General features: G+C 38.8%; 1 protein-coding gene across 1 annotated transcript in view; it reads left to right on the top strand.

Moving 5' to 3' along the window:
• Gtf2f2 (general transcription factor IIF subunit 2) overlaps positions 1-12,657 on the top strand; it is a 119,312-nt gene that overhangs the window by 88,256 nt on the left and 18,399 nt on the right. Inside the window, exon 6 of the mRNA XM_055609922.1 lies at positions 7,214-7,313. Coding sequence (XP_055465897.1) covers positions 7,214-7,313 — 100 coding nt within the window. The remainder of the gene's footprint in view (positions 1-7,213; positions 7,314-12,657) is intronic.

The raw sequence follows: 12,657 nt of genomic DNA, 5'->3' as shown, positions 1-12,657 counted from the left end.
GGGTGGGGAAAGAGAAGTTTTAGGCTGTATTGAATCAGGGGCAGGAGTTTGGTAGAGAAATCGTAAAGCAGCACAACAAGAGATTTAACCATTGACACACCACTTCCAGTAAGGCCACACCTTCTCATCTTGACCAGACAGTTCAACCAGGAGGGGACCGAGTATTTAAACATGAGCCTGTGAGGGCCGTTCTCATTCAGACCACCACAATGCTATATGCACTTTTAAAAGCCAATGAAAATCAACAAAATTCAAAGTGTACAGGACAGTTGTTAAGGTCATTTTACTGTTTGCTCTTTGTGGTACCCCCAGTAGTTCTTCTGCCAGATTAGGAAATAGTTCATTTACTCGGATGAAGCCCTAAATTTTCTTCCTGGCCCCTCAGATCTGCACCCTAGTAGATGGACATGTACTTACTATTGCAAGCCCTGGAAGAAGCTTACCTTGAGCTCTTCCCCAAATACCAAAGTATCTCAAAGCTGGCTGTTTCAGAACCCTTTTATACCAACAGACATCTCAGCCTGGACTAGGTTATTTTATTACCTTTCTCCAGCCTTCTGTTCAGTTTTCAAGCTGTGCCTTCAAGAACCTCCTCATGGGACCTGACCTAGGACTCTGTGCACTGTTGGCCACAAGCAGGTCCAGTGCTCTACTGCTTTCCTGCTTCTCTCTACCATGGTTCTTTCTCACCTTGTGAATGCCAGCCTCCTTTTCCCCCTTTCAAAAATGTCATCTAAGTCTTAAGAAAATCCACAGTTTTTTGTAAAACTTGTCATTTTTTTCTTTTTTTTATATTAATTACAGTTTATTTGTTTTGTATCCCAGCTGTAGTCCCCTCCCTCATTCCCTCCCAACCCTACTCTTTCTCCCTTATCTCCTCCCTGCCACTCTCCAAGTCCACTGATAGGGAAGGTCCTCCTTTCCTTCCATCTGACCCTAGCTTATCAGTTCTCATCAGGACTGGCTCCATTGTCTTCTTCTGTGGCCTGGTAAGGCTGATGCCCTGTCAAGGGGAGATGATCAAACCTCACCCAGAAAGACAGACGGAATGGACATTGAAAGAAGGAGAAAACAGGAAGTAGGACAGGAGCCTAACACAGAGGGACTCTGAAAGACTCTACCCAGTAGTGTATCAAAGCTTGTCATTTTAAGAATAACATGAATTGCAATCAAATGTAGCTGTAGCACAAAAGACACCTGAGCACTGTAATGGTATTTACATTATGAATTGATTCCTACATTGGCAGTTGTTGCTACAAACACTTATTGCTCAGTGCTGTTTGTAACTGTTCAGGTCTCATTGATAGCCAGACTGAGATGGGAGTATTGCTTAGTAGTCATGAAGCTTGGCTACAGGTAAATGCTCATGTGCATTTCTGCGGTTTCCTTTGTGACCTAATTGTGACTTTTGTTACGGTATTATTTTCTCATTTGCACAACAAACATTTATTGAGTTGCTGTTATATTAAAAAAAAAAAAAAAAAAAAAACACTGGATATTTACCAGTGAGTAATGGGTGGTGGTTATTAGCTAAAATTTGTAGACGACAACAGTTTAAGTCAAGGTTGGCATTTTGAGTAGGTTTTAATATGGTCACCTTTTAAAGATTTGAAGGATGTATATTTTATTATCTTTAACATGAACATTACATTTTAAAAGTATATTTAGTGATTTAACCTGGAAATTGAAATTCTACCAAATCACTCTTAGCAAAAGCATAATAATGAGGATTTTAAGTGATTTTGGTAAGAATAATTATGTCATAATTATGACCTAATGACTAGTAATACTGGCTTAATAGAAATCATTTTATGTTTGGGGGTTGGGGCTGTTATACAGAGGACTGTACTCTACTCAGTGTTTGCATAGACCTGGATCAATTATTGGCAGGCTGATGACTATCAAAAAGAAGTTGATGGGCTAGAGATGGCCTTATTTGATATGATGAACTTCGAAAACTGATCATAGCAGTGCATGCCTGTGAAAGCAGGAGGAGGAAGGTCATTTTCAGCTCATAACAAGTTCAAGGCCAGTCTAGGCTAAATGAGACCTATGTCATTTGCTTATTTCTCTTTGGCTAAGTTCTGTGGGATTTTAAATAGTCTCTGTTATGTTACATGGCTTTATGCTAACCGTGTAGTGGGGTGGTCCGATTTACAGCTGGAGTTTTACATATGAGAAAAAAGTACAATGGGGTGTGCAGAATGCTCTTAACACAGTTTCTCGCATGGAGGAAGACTCTTTAAATGCCTGCCATGTTGGTTTCCCTTGTCATTGTATTGGTGCTCTTAGGTTGAATAAACCCTTGAGAGTTTTCTTTATGGCAAGAAACATAGAAACTTACTAATTTTAGAAAGACTCCTAATTCAACAAGCTGATTGTGACTATGCCCATAAAGTAGAAGCAAGGCGAAATAACTATATATAGTTGTTAGTTTTTGTCCAGAGAAAGAGGTTGTTCCTGACATTAGTTGTTCGTTTTCTATTTTAAGAATTTACAAGTTTATTTTTTTAATCTTTTATTTCTCATTTTCTGTGCATTGGTGTTTTATGCCTGTCTGTCTGTCTGTGTGTATGTATGTATGTATGCATCCAAACCCCTGGAACTGGAGCTACAGACCATTTTGAGCTCCCAGGTAGGTGCTGGGAATTGAACCCAGGTCCTCTGGAAGAGCAGCCAGTGCTCTTAATGGCTGGCTAAGCTATCTCTCGAGCCCAAAATCACAAGTTTTAATTTTTCAGTTCTCTGAACTTTCAACTAGAGTGGTTTCTCAAGGTTAGAATTTGGAAGATCACATAGTTTCTAGTAAAATACAGTGACATAGTCTGTCTCTGCTCCTTAGGTTATAGTTACTCAAGCCAGATCTGAGCTCCGTTGTCTTACTGCTGTAGTTCTTACTCTTTTATGCCCCAATGCACTTATGTTCCAGTTTCTGTTAAATGTGTCTTCAAAATGGTTTTTAAAATTTGACCGTATTCTCTATCCTTAAGATTCACACTAATGTAGCAGTTCTCAGCCTGTGGTTCTCAACCCCCAAGTCTGTCAGAAAACAGATATTTACATTATGATTCATAACAGCAGCATAATTATAGTTATGAAGTAGCAACAGGAAATTTATGGTTGGGGTCACCGCAACATAAACTATATTAAAAGGTCACAGTATTAGGAAGGTAAAGAACCACTATTATAATGCTGACGATATTCTTTTCTCTGCCTTAGTATAGTAGCCTCCCCAGTACTGCCCCTCACACACACACACACACACACTCACCCTTTAGGGAACTAAAGGGATTGAGGATGGGCCATGTACAAGATCCCCAATTTGGTTCCACATGCCTGCTCCTGATTTCTTCATCTTCTTGATAAATTGGAACAGTACTACAGGCAAAACAGACATGCTGAAATTTTCTCTCTTCTAGCTTTGGCCAAAACTGTAACTAAATTGATTTTTCTATTTCAGCAATACATGTGAGTGAAGTTTTGAACCCAGAGAGCTAGGCCACAATGGCCAAGAGTTGGAGTGATAACACTGTTTTGTGATGTGAATAGCATTCAGAGAAGCAGGGTTTGTTGTTGTTATTTGGGATTTTGTTTTGAATTAGGTTTAAGTATCTGTGTGTAAGTATGTGCACATTAGTACGGGTACCAGTAGTGGCCAAAGGGTTTCAAATTCCTTAGAGTTGGTGTTACAGATGATTATTAGTTGCCATGGATGCTAGTAACCAAAGTTGGATTCTCTGCAAGCATAGTATGCATTCTGTATGCTTAGCGTGTGCTAAGCCATCTCTCCAGTCCCTAGAGCACTGTTTTTGGTTTTTGGTTTTGTTTTTTATGTACATTGGTGTTTTGTCTGCATGTATAGCTGTGTGCGGATATTGGATCCCCTGGAACTGGAGTTACAAAGTTTTAAGCTGCTATGTGGATGCTGGAAATTGAACCCAGGTCCTCTGGAAGAGCAGTTACTGCTCTTAACTGCTGAGCCATCTCTCCAGCCCCCAGAGCACTGATTTTAAAGCACACATTTGTTCGCTGCTTTGCTTTAGATTTCTGATTTCCCGGGCTGGAGAGACGGCTCACTACTTAACAGCACACACCGCTCTTCCAAAAGACCAGAGGTCATTCCAATTCTGGGGCTGCACTCACATGCACAGATACACACAGATATAAATTTATATAGTTACTATGGTTTGTGACTAGCATAGCGCGCGCGCGTGTGTGTGTGTGTGTGTGTGTGTGTGTGTGTGATTGGAGAAAATATTTTTTAAACCTATGGTTTCACCTTAACATTCTAAATGTGCAGGTTTTTTTTTTTTTTTCTGAGTTAATTGTTCTATAGTGGTAGTAGAAATTCATGCCAAGTGTCTATTATGCAGTTTGTTAAAACAAAAGTGATCAGAAATACTGTATTTCTTATGCCAAGCATGGTGGTACATGCCTTGAATCCCAGCTCTTGGGAGGCAGAATCGGGTGGATCTTGTGAGTTCGAGGCCAGGTAGGTCTACATAACAAGACCTTGCCTCAAGAAACTAACAAGCAAGCAAAAGAATATTGTATTTCTTATGAGAGTTTCTTGGAAATACTGTGTTTTTAATGTTCTGAAAAAGATAAGGCCTAGTCTTAGACATGGTCAGGACACAGAGGCATTTAGCTTTCTCCTCATCAGCCTAACAGCTCCTCTGTATGTAATTGGCTACTCTACTTTATGAACTGAGTATTTTCAAATTCTGTTGTATTGAAAAACCCAGATAATCTTTCTTTTGATGTTGAAAGTTTGTTGAAGCCAGCAGTGTTTAATTTAGAGCATTGTTAATAATAAAATAGAGCTGCAAATTGTTCCAGCACATCATGAGATAATGTTAAATGAATTATTTAGTGTTAAATTAAAAAGCCTGTTAAACTATTTTAAACTGTTCATGGTTAATGAAAAATATTTTAAGATTAAGTTCTTTTGAAATGTATTGTGTTTTCTGTCCATAGATTAACCTTTTGAATTTTGAGTCATAGGATGTCCTCTTTTAATTAAAACAAATCTCTGGGAATTGACTTTTTTTTAATGTATAATAGAAAGGTTGAATTTTTTTATGATCTCTTTGTTTAAAAGAAAACAACAGTGTTCCTTTATTTAAAAGCCTTGATGCCTAGCGAATAAACGTGGCACAACTCTTTGATGATGGAATTGGCTTTTCGAATTGAAAGGGCAGCATGCCTCATGAACGTGAATCAGGGTGAGGGGTTACAGATAAATCCAATGTACGGGTCTGGCAAGAGTAAGCTGCCATTTATAGAGAGAGCTTGCCTGCTGAGGACTTCAGAAGTGGAAGGAAGGAGCAGGCGTTGCCTCCTCCATGATGGCTGTGTTGAATCATGGAGGGAGGTGCATGCAGGGAAGGTAATCTGGTAGCATAGGTATTGCCCTCTATAGAGGCTAGTTCCCTGTGAGCTGAGTGGCTGAGGGGAGAGGGCTACAGTGAGAACACAACAGTGTGTTCAGAAACAGGCCGCTACTTAACTGTGCCTGTTTGTTTAATTTTACTAAGGAGTCACATGTGCCTAGTTTCTACACTTGGTGACCATTTCTCATGTGTCTCTGTCATTCTTTTCTCCTGGGATGTCTTCCTTCCCTTAATCCCTTCAAAACTGCTTTGCTTAGAAGAGTGGCTTTATCTCTTTTTGCCTTAGTTATGAGCCTGGGCAGCACTGCGCAGCTCACCCTCAAAGCACACCTTGTGGTTGCTTTTTCTTCATGTCACTGTCAGCTGACTAAATGCTACCTGCCCTGTCCTCGAGACTGCTGTTAACTGGCTACAGCATTGCTTAGTGTCTGGATCAAGCCTTTGTCATTATATCCTCAACCCCAAACCAAATGATGGTATTTTAAGTGTAATTTTTCTAATGATTATAAAAGTCTTAGGTATTTATTGTACAAATTAAAAAAAAAAACCAAAAATCTTAAAATGTGCTAATTCTAATTTTTTCCTGTCTTTCATGTAATTCAATGTTCTAAAAAATACATAGCTGAAGCTGGAGAGATGTTTCCACAATTATGAGCATAAACTGCTCTTCCATAGCACCTGATTCCCAGCTAACAGCCACTTAAAACTCCAGCCCCAAGCTGTCCAGCTCCCTCTTTGGCCTCCTTGGGGACCCATATACGTGTGACACACACGCACACACAGCATGCAGACATATAAATAAACCTTTAAAAAGACTACAGTTCATAAACTGTTTTCTCCCATGGTTTTCTATTTCTGGGCTGTATCCACTACATCCATTAGTTCCTTAGAGTCCTTACTGCGCTACATTCTTGAGTGGATCTCTAAGTGAGATTCGGAAGTGATGTGCCCAGGTATTTTTCCAGAAATACTTTTATTTCGTGCTTATTCTTCAGTTATAAGTTAGCCAGATACGGTAGGCAATTTTCTTAAATATGTTACACTTTGTATTCTGATACCCTGCTGATGAGAAGTCTAAACATACAGTGATACCTTTTGTGTCTTTAAAAAGTCACTTTTGAGAGCTGCACTTGTCCTCTCTTAAAGCAGACTTTTGGATTTACTGTGCTTATAAATGGGTTAATTTTTAAGGAGCAAATTTAGTATAGAAATTAGGACATAATAAAAATCCTTAAATCACTGCTTAAAGTTGTAGGCACTCCTGGAGTGGTGTCTTCATGAAATACATGAGATTGTATATTTATGATTTCTTTTTTTCTTTTTGGAGACAGTATTTTGTGTTACGTTTAATTCAGACAGAAATCTGCAGTGTTGTAGACCAGTGCTGTACAGTAGAGGTTTCTGTGGTGACAAGAATGTTTCGAATGCTAATGTCTGATCAGGGAACCACTAGTCACTGCACAGTGGATGTTGGTGTGGTCTTATCTTTATTTTTTGTCAAGGTAGTGGAAGCTTTGGATTGATGAATTATAAACAGTAATCATTTAAGACAGTTTTGCTTGCAGAGTTTACTTATCTAAGCAACACAGTTTCAGAACTATGTTTAGGACTGTAATAACAGAACGTGTACTTTTAGCTTAGGGGGTTAGTTTTTACATTGTAGTTGGGGATTTGTTTTGTTTTTAGTGTGCTTAAGTGTTTATGGTAAAGCTACTCTGGTATTCTGGTTTTGCTTGCTTGCTTATATGTGAGTAGCTATTGACATAACTATAGGACTCACTCTACTAAGCAGTGTTTTAACAATGCCTTTTGTTTTTCAGATTGCAAATAGAAGAATCTTCCAAACCTGTAAGGCTATCCCAGCAGCTGGACAAAGTCGTAACGACCAATTACAAGCCTGTCGCTAACCATCAGTACAATGTGAGTCTTCTGTGTGCCTTTCATCAGTGTCCTTGTTCCTTTTAGCATCACAGATCCGTAGACTTAGCAGTCCTGCAGCTTGCTATGACCTGTGCTAAGCATAGAAAAGTGCTTGCTCTATATCCAGAGCTGTATGGCAGAAGGGAGCTGTTGCCCTTGATCAGGCTTTACAGAGAGATAATATGATAATAGCACTTCAGTTCTCAGTGTTTCTAATCACAACGTACTTCATAAATATAAATTTACTAACATTTTGTTTTCTGTATCTATATAGTTTACTGTACCGGTTTTAATATGCCAGCAAATTTTCAAAGATCATACATAAATACGTAGAACTATGTAGCACTTTTTAAAACATTACTTGAAAATTTTAAGAACAGTGCACATTGAACAGTGGTAGTTCTCATTAAGATAGCTTTGTTTCAAAAATGTCCCTGGCATTTGTTGGTCTTTCACTACTATGCAGAATGAAGATCACCTTTCTATTATATGTATTATTGTGTGCACTCTATTATATGTATATGTATGGAATAATGTATGGTAGGGATGTAAATTGTCTTCTTATGCATGTTAGCCCATCATATGTCAGTTACTTTTGTGAGTTCTTCATAAAAAAAATGGCTTGTCATCTTTCTGCCTTTTCTGCCTACACTTTTAAAGTGTAATTACTGCTCTTACACACATGAGTAAAACTGACCGGTCCAAGTGTTCAACCCAGGGAGTCTGACTTAGGACATGTGCTGACTAGTTTTTTGTCAGCTTGATACAATTTAGAGTCAGGTGGGAAGCAAGAGCTTCATTTGAGAATGCCCCCCACTAGGTTGGCCTGTGGGCACGTCTGTGGTGCATTTTCCTGATTGATGATAATGGGGGAAGGGCCTAGCTCACTGTGGGCAGTGCTATTCCAAGCTGAAGGTCCTGAGTGCTGAAAGAATTCATGGGGAGCAAGCCAATCAGTACCATTACTCCATGGCTTCCTAATGAGTTTCTGCTTTGAGATTCTGCCCTGAGTTCCATGGATTATGCACTACACGTTGTAAAATTAAGTAAATTCTTTCCTCCCCAAGTTGCTTAGGGTCATGGTGTGTTATCACAGTAGCAGAAACCCCATCTAAGAAAGGAGTCAAATGCTTAACTACTGTGTATGTTGGTACAGAATGCTAACAGTGCCAAAGGAGCCTGGGGAAATGTGATGAATTGCTAAAGGTAAAAGGAAGTCTGAATAACAGTCAATAGATAGAATCTTGTATTCTGTGCTGTTGGATAATTTCCTTTTGGTCTAAGTTTTAGGAAAAAAAAAATAAAACCTCTATAAGATGAGCCTTAAGTACTCAGACTTGAGTGCCACAGAATGACATCTGAGTTCCTTGTGCTTATTTTTTATGAGCTAGCAAGTGCTTCAAAGGTAAAACAATCATCTTCAGTGGTCAGAAAACGCAAATCCATTCATATATCACAGTTCACCACACTGACTAGATTAAAGGAAGCAGGTGGCAGTTTGGCTGGTTAGCCCCTAGTTATGCTTTAGGGGGCAAATAAACCAAAGAAGAGGAGCAGGAAGCTAAGTGGATAGGTAATCTCTTGTCTGTTGTTGAGACAAGTAGATGAAAGGCAGTTTCTTTGTCCTCTTCTCTTCTATTTGTGTCTATTGTTAGCTCAGAATACTGTCATGTTTGGTGTTTAAATGAAATGAATTAAAAAATTAAGTCGGTAATTTTGTGCAAACACCGTAGTTGTGCTTAAGAGGTATAGCTTAAGAGTCCTTGACAATATGATGTATACTGTTTATACATGCCCAAAACATACTGTAGAGGGCTCCACAGCAACTTTCTAGGGCTATGTGAGAAAGGAAAGTAACGTGACAGGATTGTGTTGTTTTGCCTCTCTTCTTCAGTGCTGTTCTCTTCTGTGGTTCCAAAATCTGCCTTTGTCGTCCTCCTAGGGACCAGGTGTATATGTGCAGTTTCTACTCTGGGATGTTTTTGTCACAGTAAAGGCAAGACAGCATATACTTCCCCTAGATTACAAAGAGATAGATACTTTCCGGGGGAAATTTGGATGTGTGTGTCACTAAGAAAAAGTATTTTCCTTATGTCTAAAATTTATAATAGTAAGACAAGATGTATATACAGAAATGGTTCTTTGTTGCTTAAAACAGATAAACATTGGACATGATTTTCAGAATTGAAGATTGGTTGACTATTTTAAGTTATTAATTTTAGATAGTAAGATATAGAATGCACCGTTAGCGTTCTGTATCAATACACACAGTAGTTAAGCATTTGACTCCTTTCTTAGGGTTTCTGCTGCTGTGATAAGACATCATGACCCTAAGCAACTTGGGGAGGAAAGAATTTATTTCATTTTACAACTTGTAGTGCATCATCAATGGATCTAGTGTGAATTCACCTCAAATTTTTCTTCACAAATCCTTTGGGTTGTTGGAATTGTGGCAACGAGGATGAGTTGTCTGAAATGCTGTTGGGCAGTCAAGTTCTCCCTTTGGGATGGGTAAGGGAAGAGAGCTAGGGAACAGTGTCTATAACTAGCCCATGTCAGAGGTGTCTTCTCTGTGTAGCAGATGTTTGCCTGTGCCTGAGAGAGAGTCCCCTGGTGACCTGCCTTCCTGAGCTGCCACCCCTTCCTGTTCTCTGCTTGTGCCTTCCTTAGATCCCAAGTTGGGGCATGGTGAACATTGCCTTTGAAGTATGAAGTACAGCTTTCTGTAGTATTAACACCATTTTCCCACTTAATTCCATTGCAAATACCCCCTGTGCTGCCGCAGACCATTAGTTCTAAGATGAAAGGCAAATCCCCTCTAGGAAGTTTGAAGCTGGTGCTTTGGTAGTAGGGTAGTTCAGACCTCTGCCTAGGTCATTTTCTTAGTGACATTAACACCCAGGCTTGTCATACACAGCCGTATGTTTAGAATACTTTCATTTTGTGTTGTTTTTACTACTAAAAATAGTGCACATTCATTGTATTCTTTATACAGCTGTAGTACACCTGCTTTAACAGTCTCTTCACATTGACATTTCAGTTCAAGCCCCATACCTTAGTTAGGATTATGATATAAATGAGTAATGAGTTATCTAGTAATTTTTATTAAGACTTTGTTTATATAGAAACAAAGCATTTGAGTGTTTAGTGGTTGTTTTCTATGTAAATGGATCAGATATTTGTAATATAAAGAGACATTAATTTTTAAGATATTAAGAAATCAAGCATGGTTTAAAATGAACAATTTAGAGGCCATAATAAAACTTTTAATAATATTTAAATCATTATTAATATTGAAATACTTTGAAAGATTTTCAGATCTGTATTGTGTGCCTTGGTGATTAATTTTAATGGCTGAGGTTTTAAAAAGGAAAGTGTACAATTGCACATATGCATGCAAACGTCTATAATTCTTCTCACCCCCGGCGGTGTTAAGGGCATTGCGGTTACAACTGAGAACACTCCAGCTCTGTCACTGCTTTGATCTAGAGTAAACCCCTTTCCTTTACCACCAGAAAATGTCTACGGCGCACATCAAGCCTGTGCCTTCTTGCCATCTTTATGGTGGTCAAGCTTTTTTTCTCTCTTCTTTCTTTTTTCTTTTCTTTTTGTTTTGTTTTGTTTTTTAGCAGAAGAGTAGAAATTGTAGCCATGTAGCAGTTCACTAAGGTTTCACATTATTGTACACTAAGGTCTCGATAGTATTATAGTTATAGTTGACTAAGGTCTCACATCAACTAAATTTAGACTTCACTAAATTCACATAGTAAATGCATGTGAATAAGATGGTGAAAAAACTGACGCTCTTGCTGCTAACAGTCACTCAAGTAGAAACAATGATAAAGTAATCAGATCTGACAAGAATGTGGCTTCTTTTCAGAATAGAAATTATCAGTATCACTTTAAGGATGGCTTTTCATTCTCCACCTTTATCCGTGACTCAGTTGTGTCTTTCTTGAGACTTGAAGCAACTCCAGATACTTAAGCAAAAATGGATCAGTAGAGATTTGATTTTCAGGTACTTTATGAATACAAAATGGAAGGCCATGGTCATGAAAGGGAAGGAGGTTAGCTACCAAAGATCTGCTGATAGAAAAGGAAAGGGGGAAAAAAGAAAATCCCCTTTCTTCCCACCATCATTTTTCTATTGGCAGAAGTGTTGTTTTTTTTTTTTTTTAACAAACCTACTTTATTTAGGGTTATTATACATTTCTACCTCCCTTCCAACCCCCCAACACCACTTAGGAGGAAAAGAAGGTTAGTGGAAACGGGCAGAGTTCTCTCTGCTACTTCCCACTGGGTAGAGTTGTAGGATTCCTTTGGAAGCAATACAAATATCAGTCGTCCAGAAGTCCAGGTAGCCAGCAGATCGGCAAGCAGCAAATGCAGCAGCAGGACGAACCAGCAGCAAGCAGTCCTCCTCAAAGCAGCTGTGCCTTCTTCCTCTGGGCTGTCATGTTTATACCCCTCAAAGTCTTCAAAATTCAACTAATTCCACCTGGCAAAGACCATGCTCCGAATGAGACACTTAACAGGTGTGGACAAACTAAAGTCCCCAACTTGGAATTTTAATAAAAACATATTTATATATCATAAACCAGAACATCCATACTACAGAAGGAAACCAGCTGACAGTCAAATCTTAGAAATGTAGCTGTGCCGCTGCTGCCACCAAGACCTAGAGCTAATGACTTTGGCTGAAGTAACTTTCCTTAACTTTTGTGGGGTTTGTACCTTATTATATTGTACCTTATTATATGCAGTATAACCTTTATGAGTTTGCAATGCTATTGAAAACTAATAAGCGTCTTGAACATGACGATCAATCACTATTTTTTTTTCTTTCCAAATTATTGTATTTTAAAAGCAAAGAAGAGGTAGATTTTTGTTCGCTTTTTTTTTCCTGAGGGAGAGAAATTATGGTTGTGGGTGTTCATATATGTGTATACATGTGAAAACCTTAATTACTCTTTATCTTACTTTTTGAGACAAGGTTTTTTTTTCTCACTCTCTCTCTCTTTGGTTTTTTGCTTGCTTGGTCTTTTTGTTACAATTGATTGGTTGGTTGATGTAATGTGGAGCGGTGGTTTTTTGTATATATGTGTGTCTGTGTGAGGATATCAGATCCCCTGGAACTGGAGTTAAAGACAGTTGAGCTGCCATGTGGTGCTGGGAATTGAACCCAGGTCCTCTGGAAGAGCAGCCAGTGCTCCTAACCACTGAGCCATTGAAACTGTCTCCAGCCCTTTAGACAGGCTCTCTAGACTGATTCAGCTAGCCTGGCTGGTGAACAAGCCCCAGATTTCTGAATTCAGTTCCTTGTTTTCTAGAATAATACATGATT

The sequence above is a fragment of the Psammomys obesus genome, unplaced genomic scaffold, assembly GCF_907164565.1.
Source record: "Psammomys obesus unplaced genomic scaffold, mPsaObe1.curated_primary_1811, whole genome shotgun sequence".
In the NCBI taxonomy this organism is placed as follows: domain Eukaryota; kingdom Metazoa; phylum Chordata; class Mammalia; order Rodentia; family Muridae; genus Psammomys; species Psammomys obesus.
The sequence above is the reverse complement of the archived record's forward strand: the minus strand, read 5'-3'. Positions and strand labels throughout refer to the sequence as shown.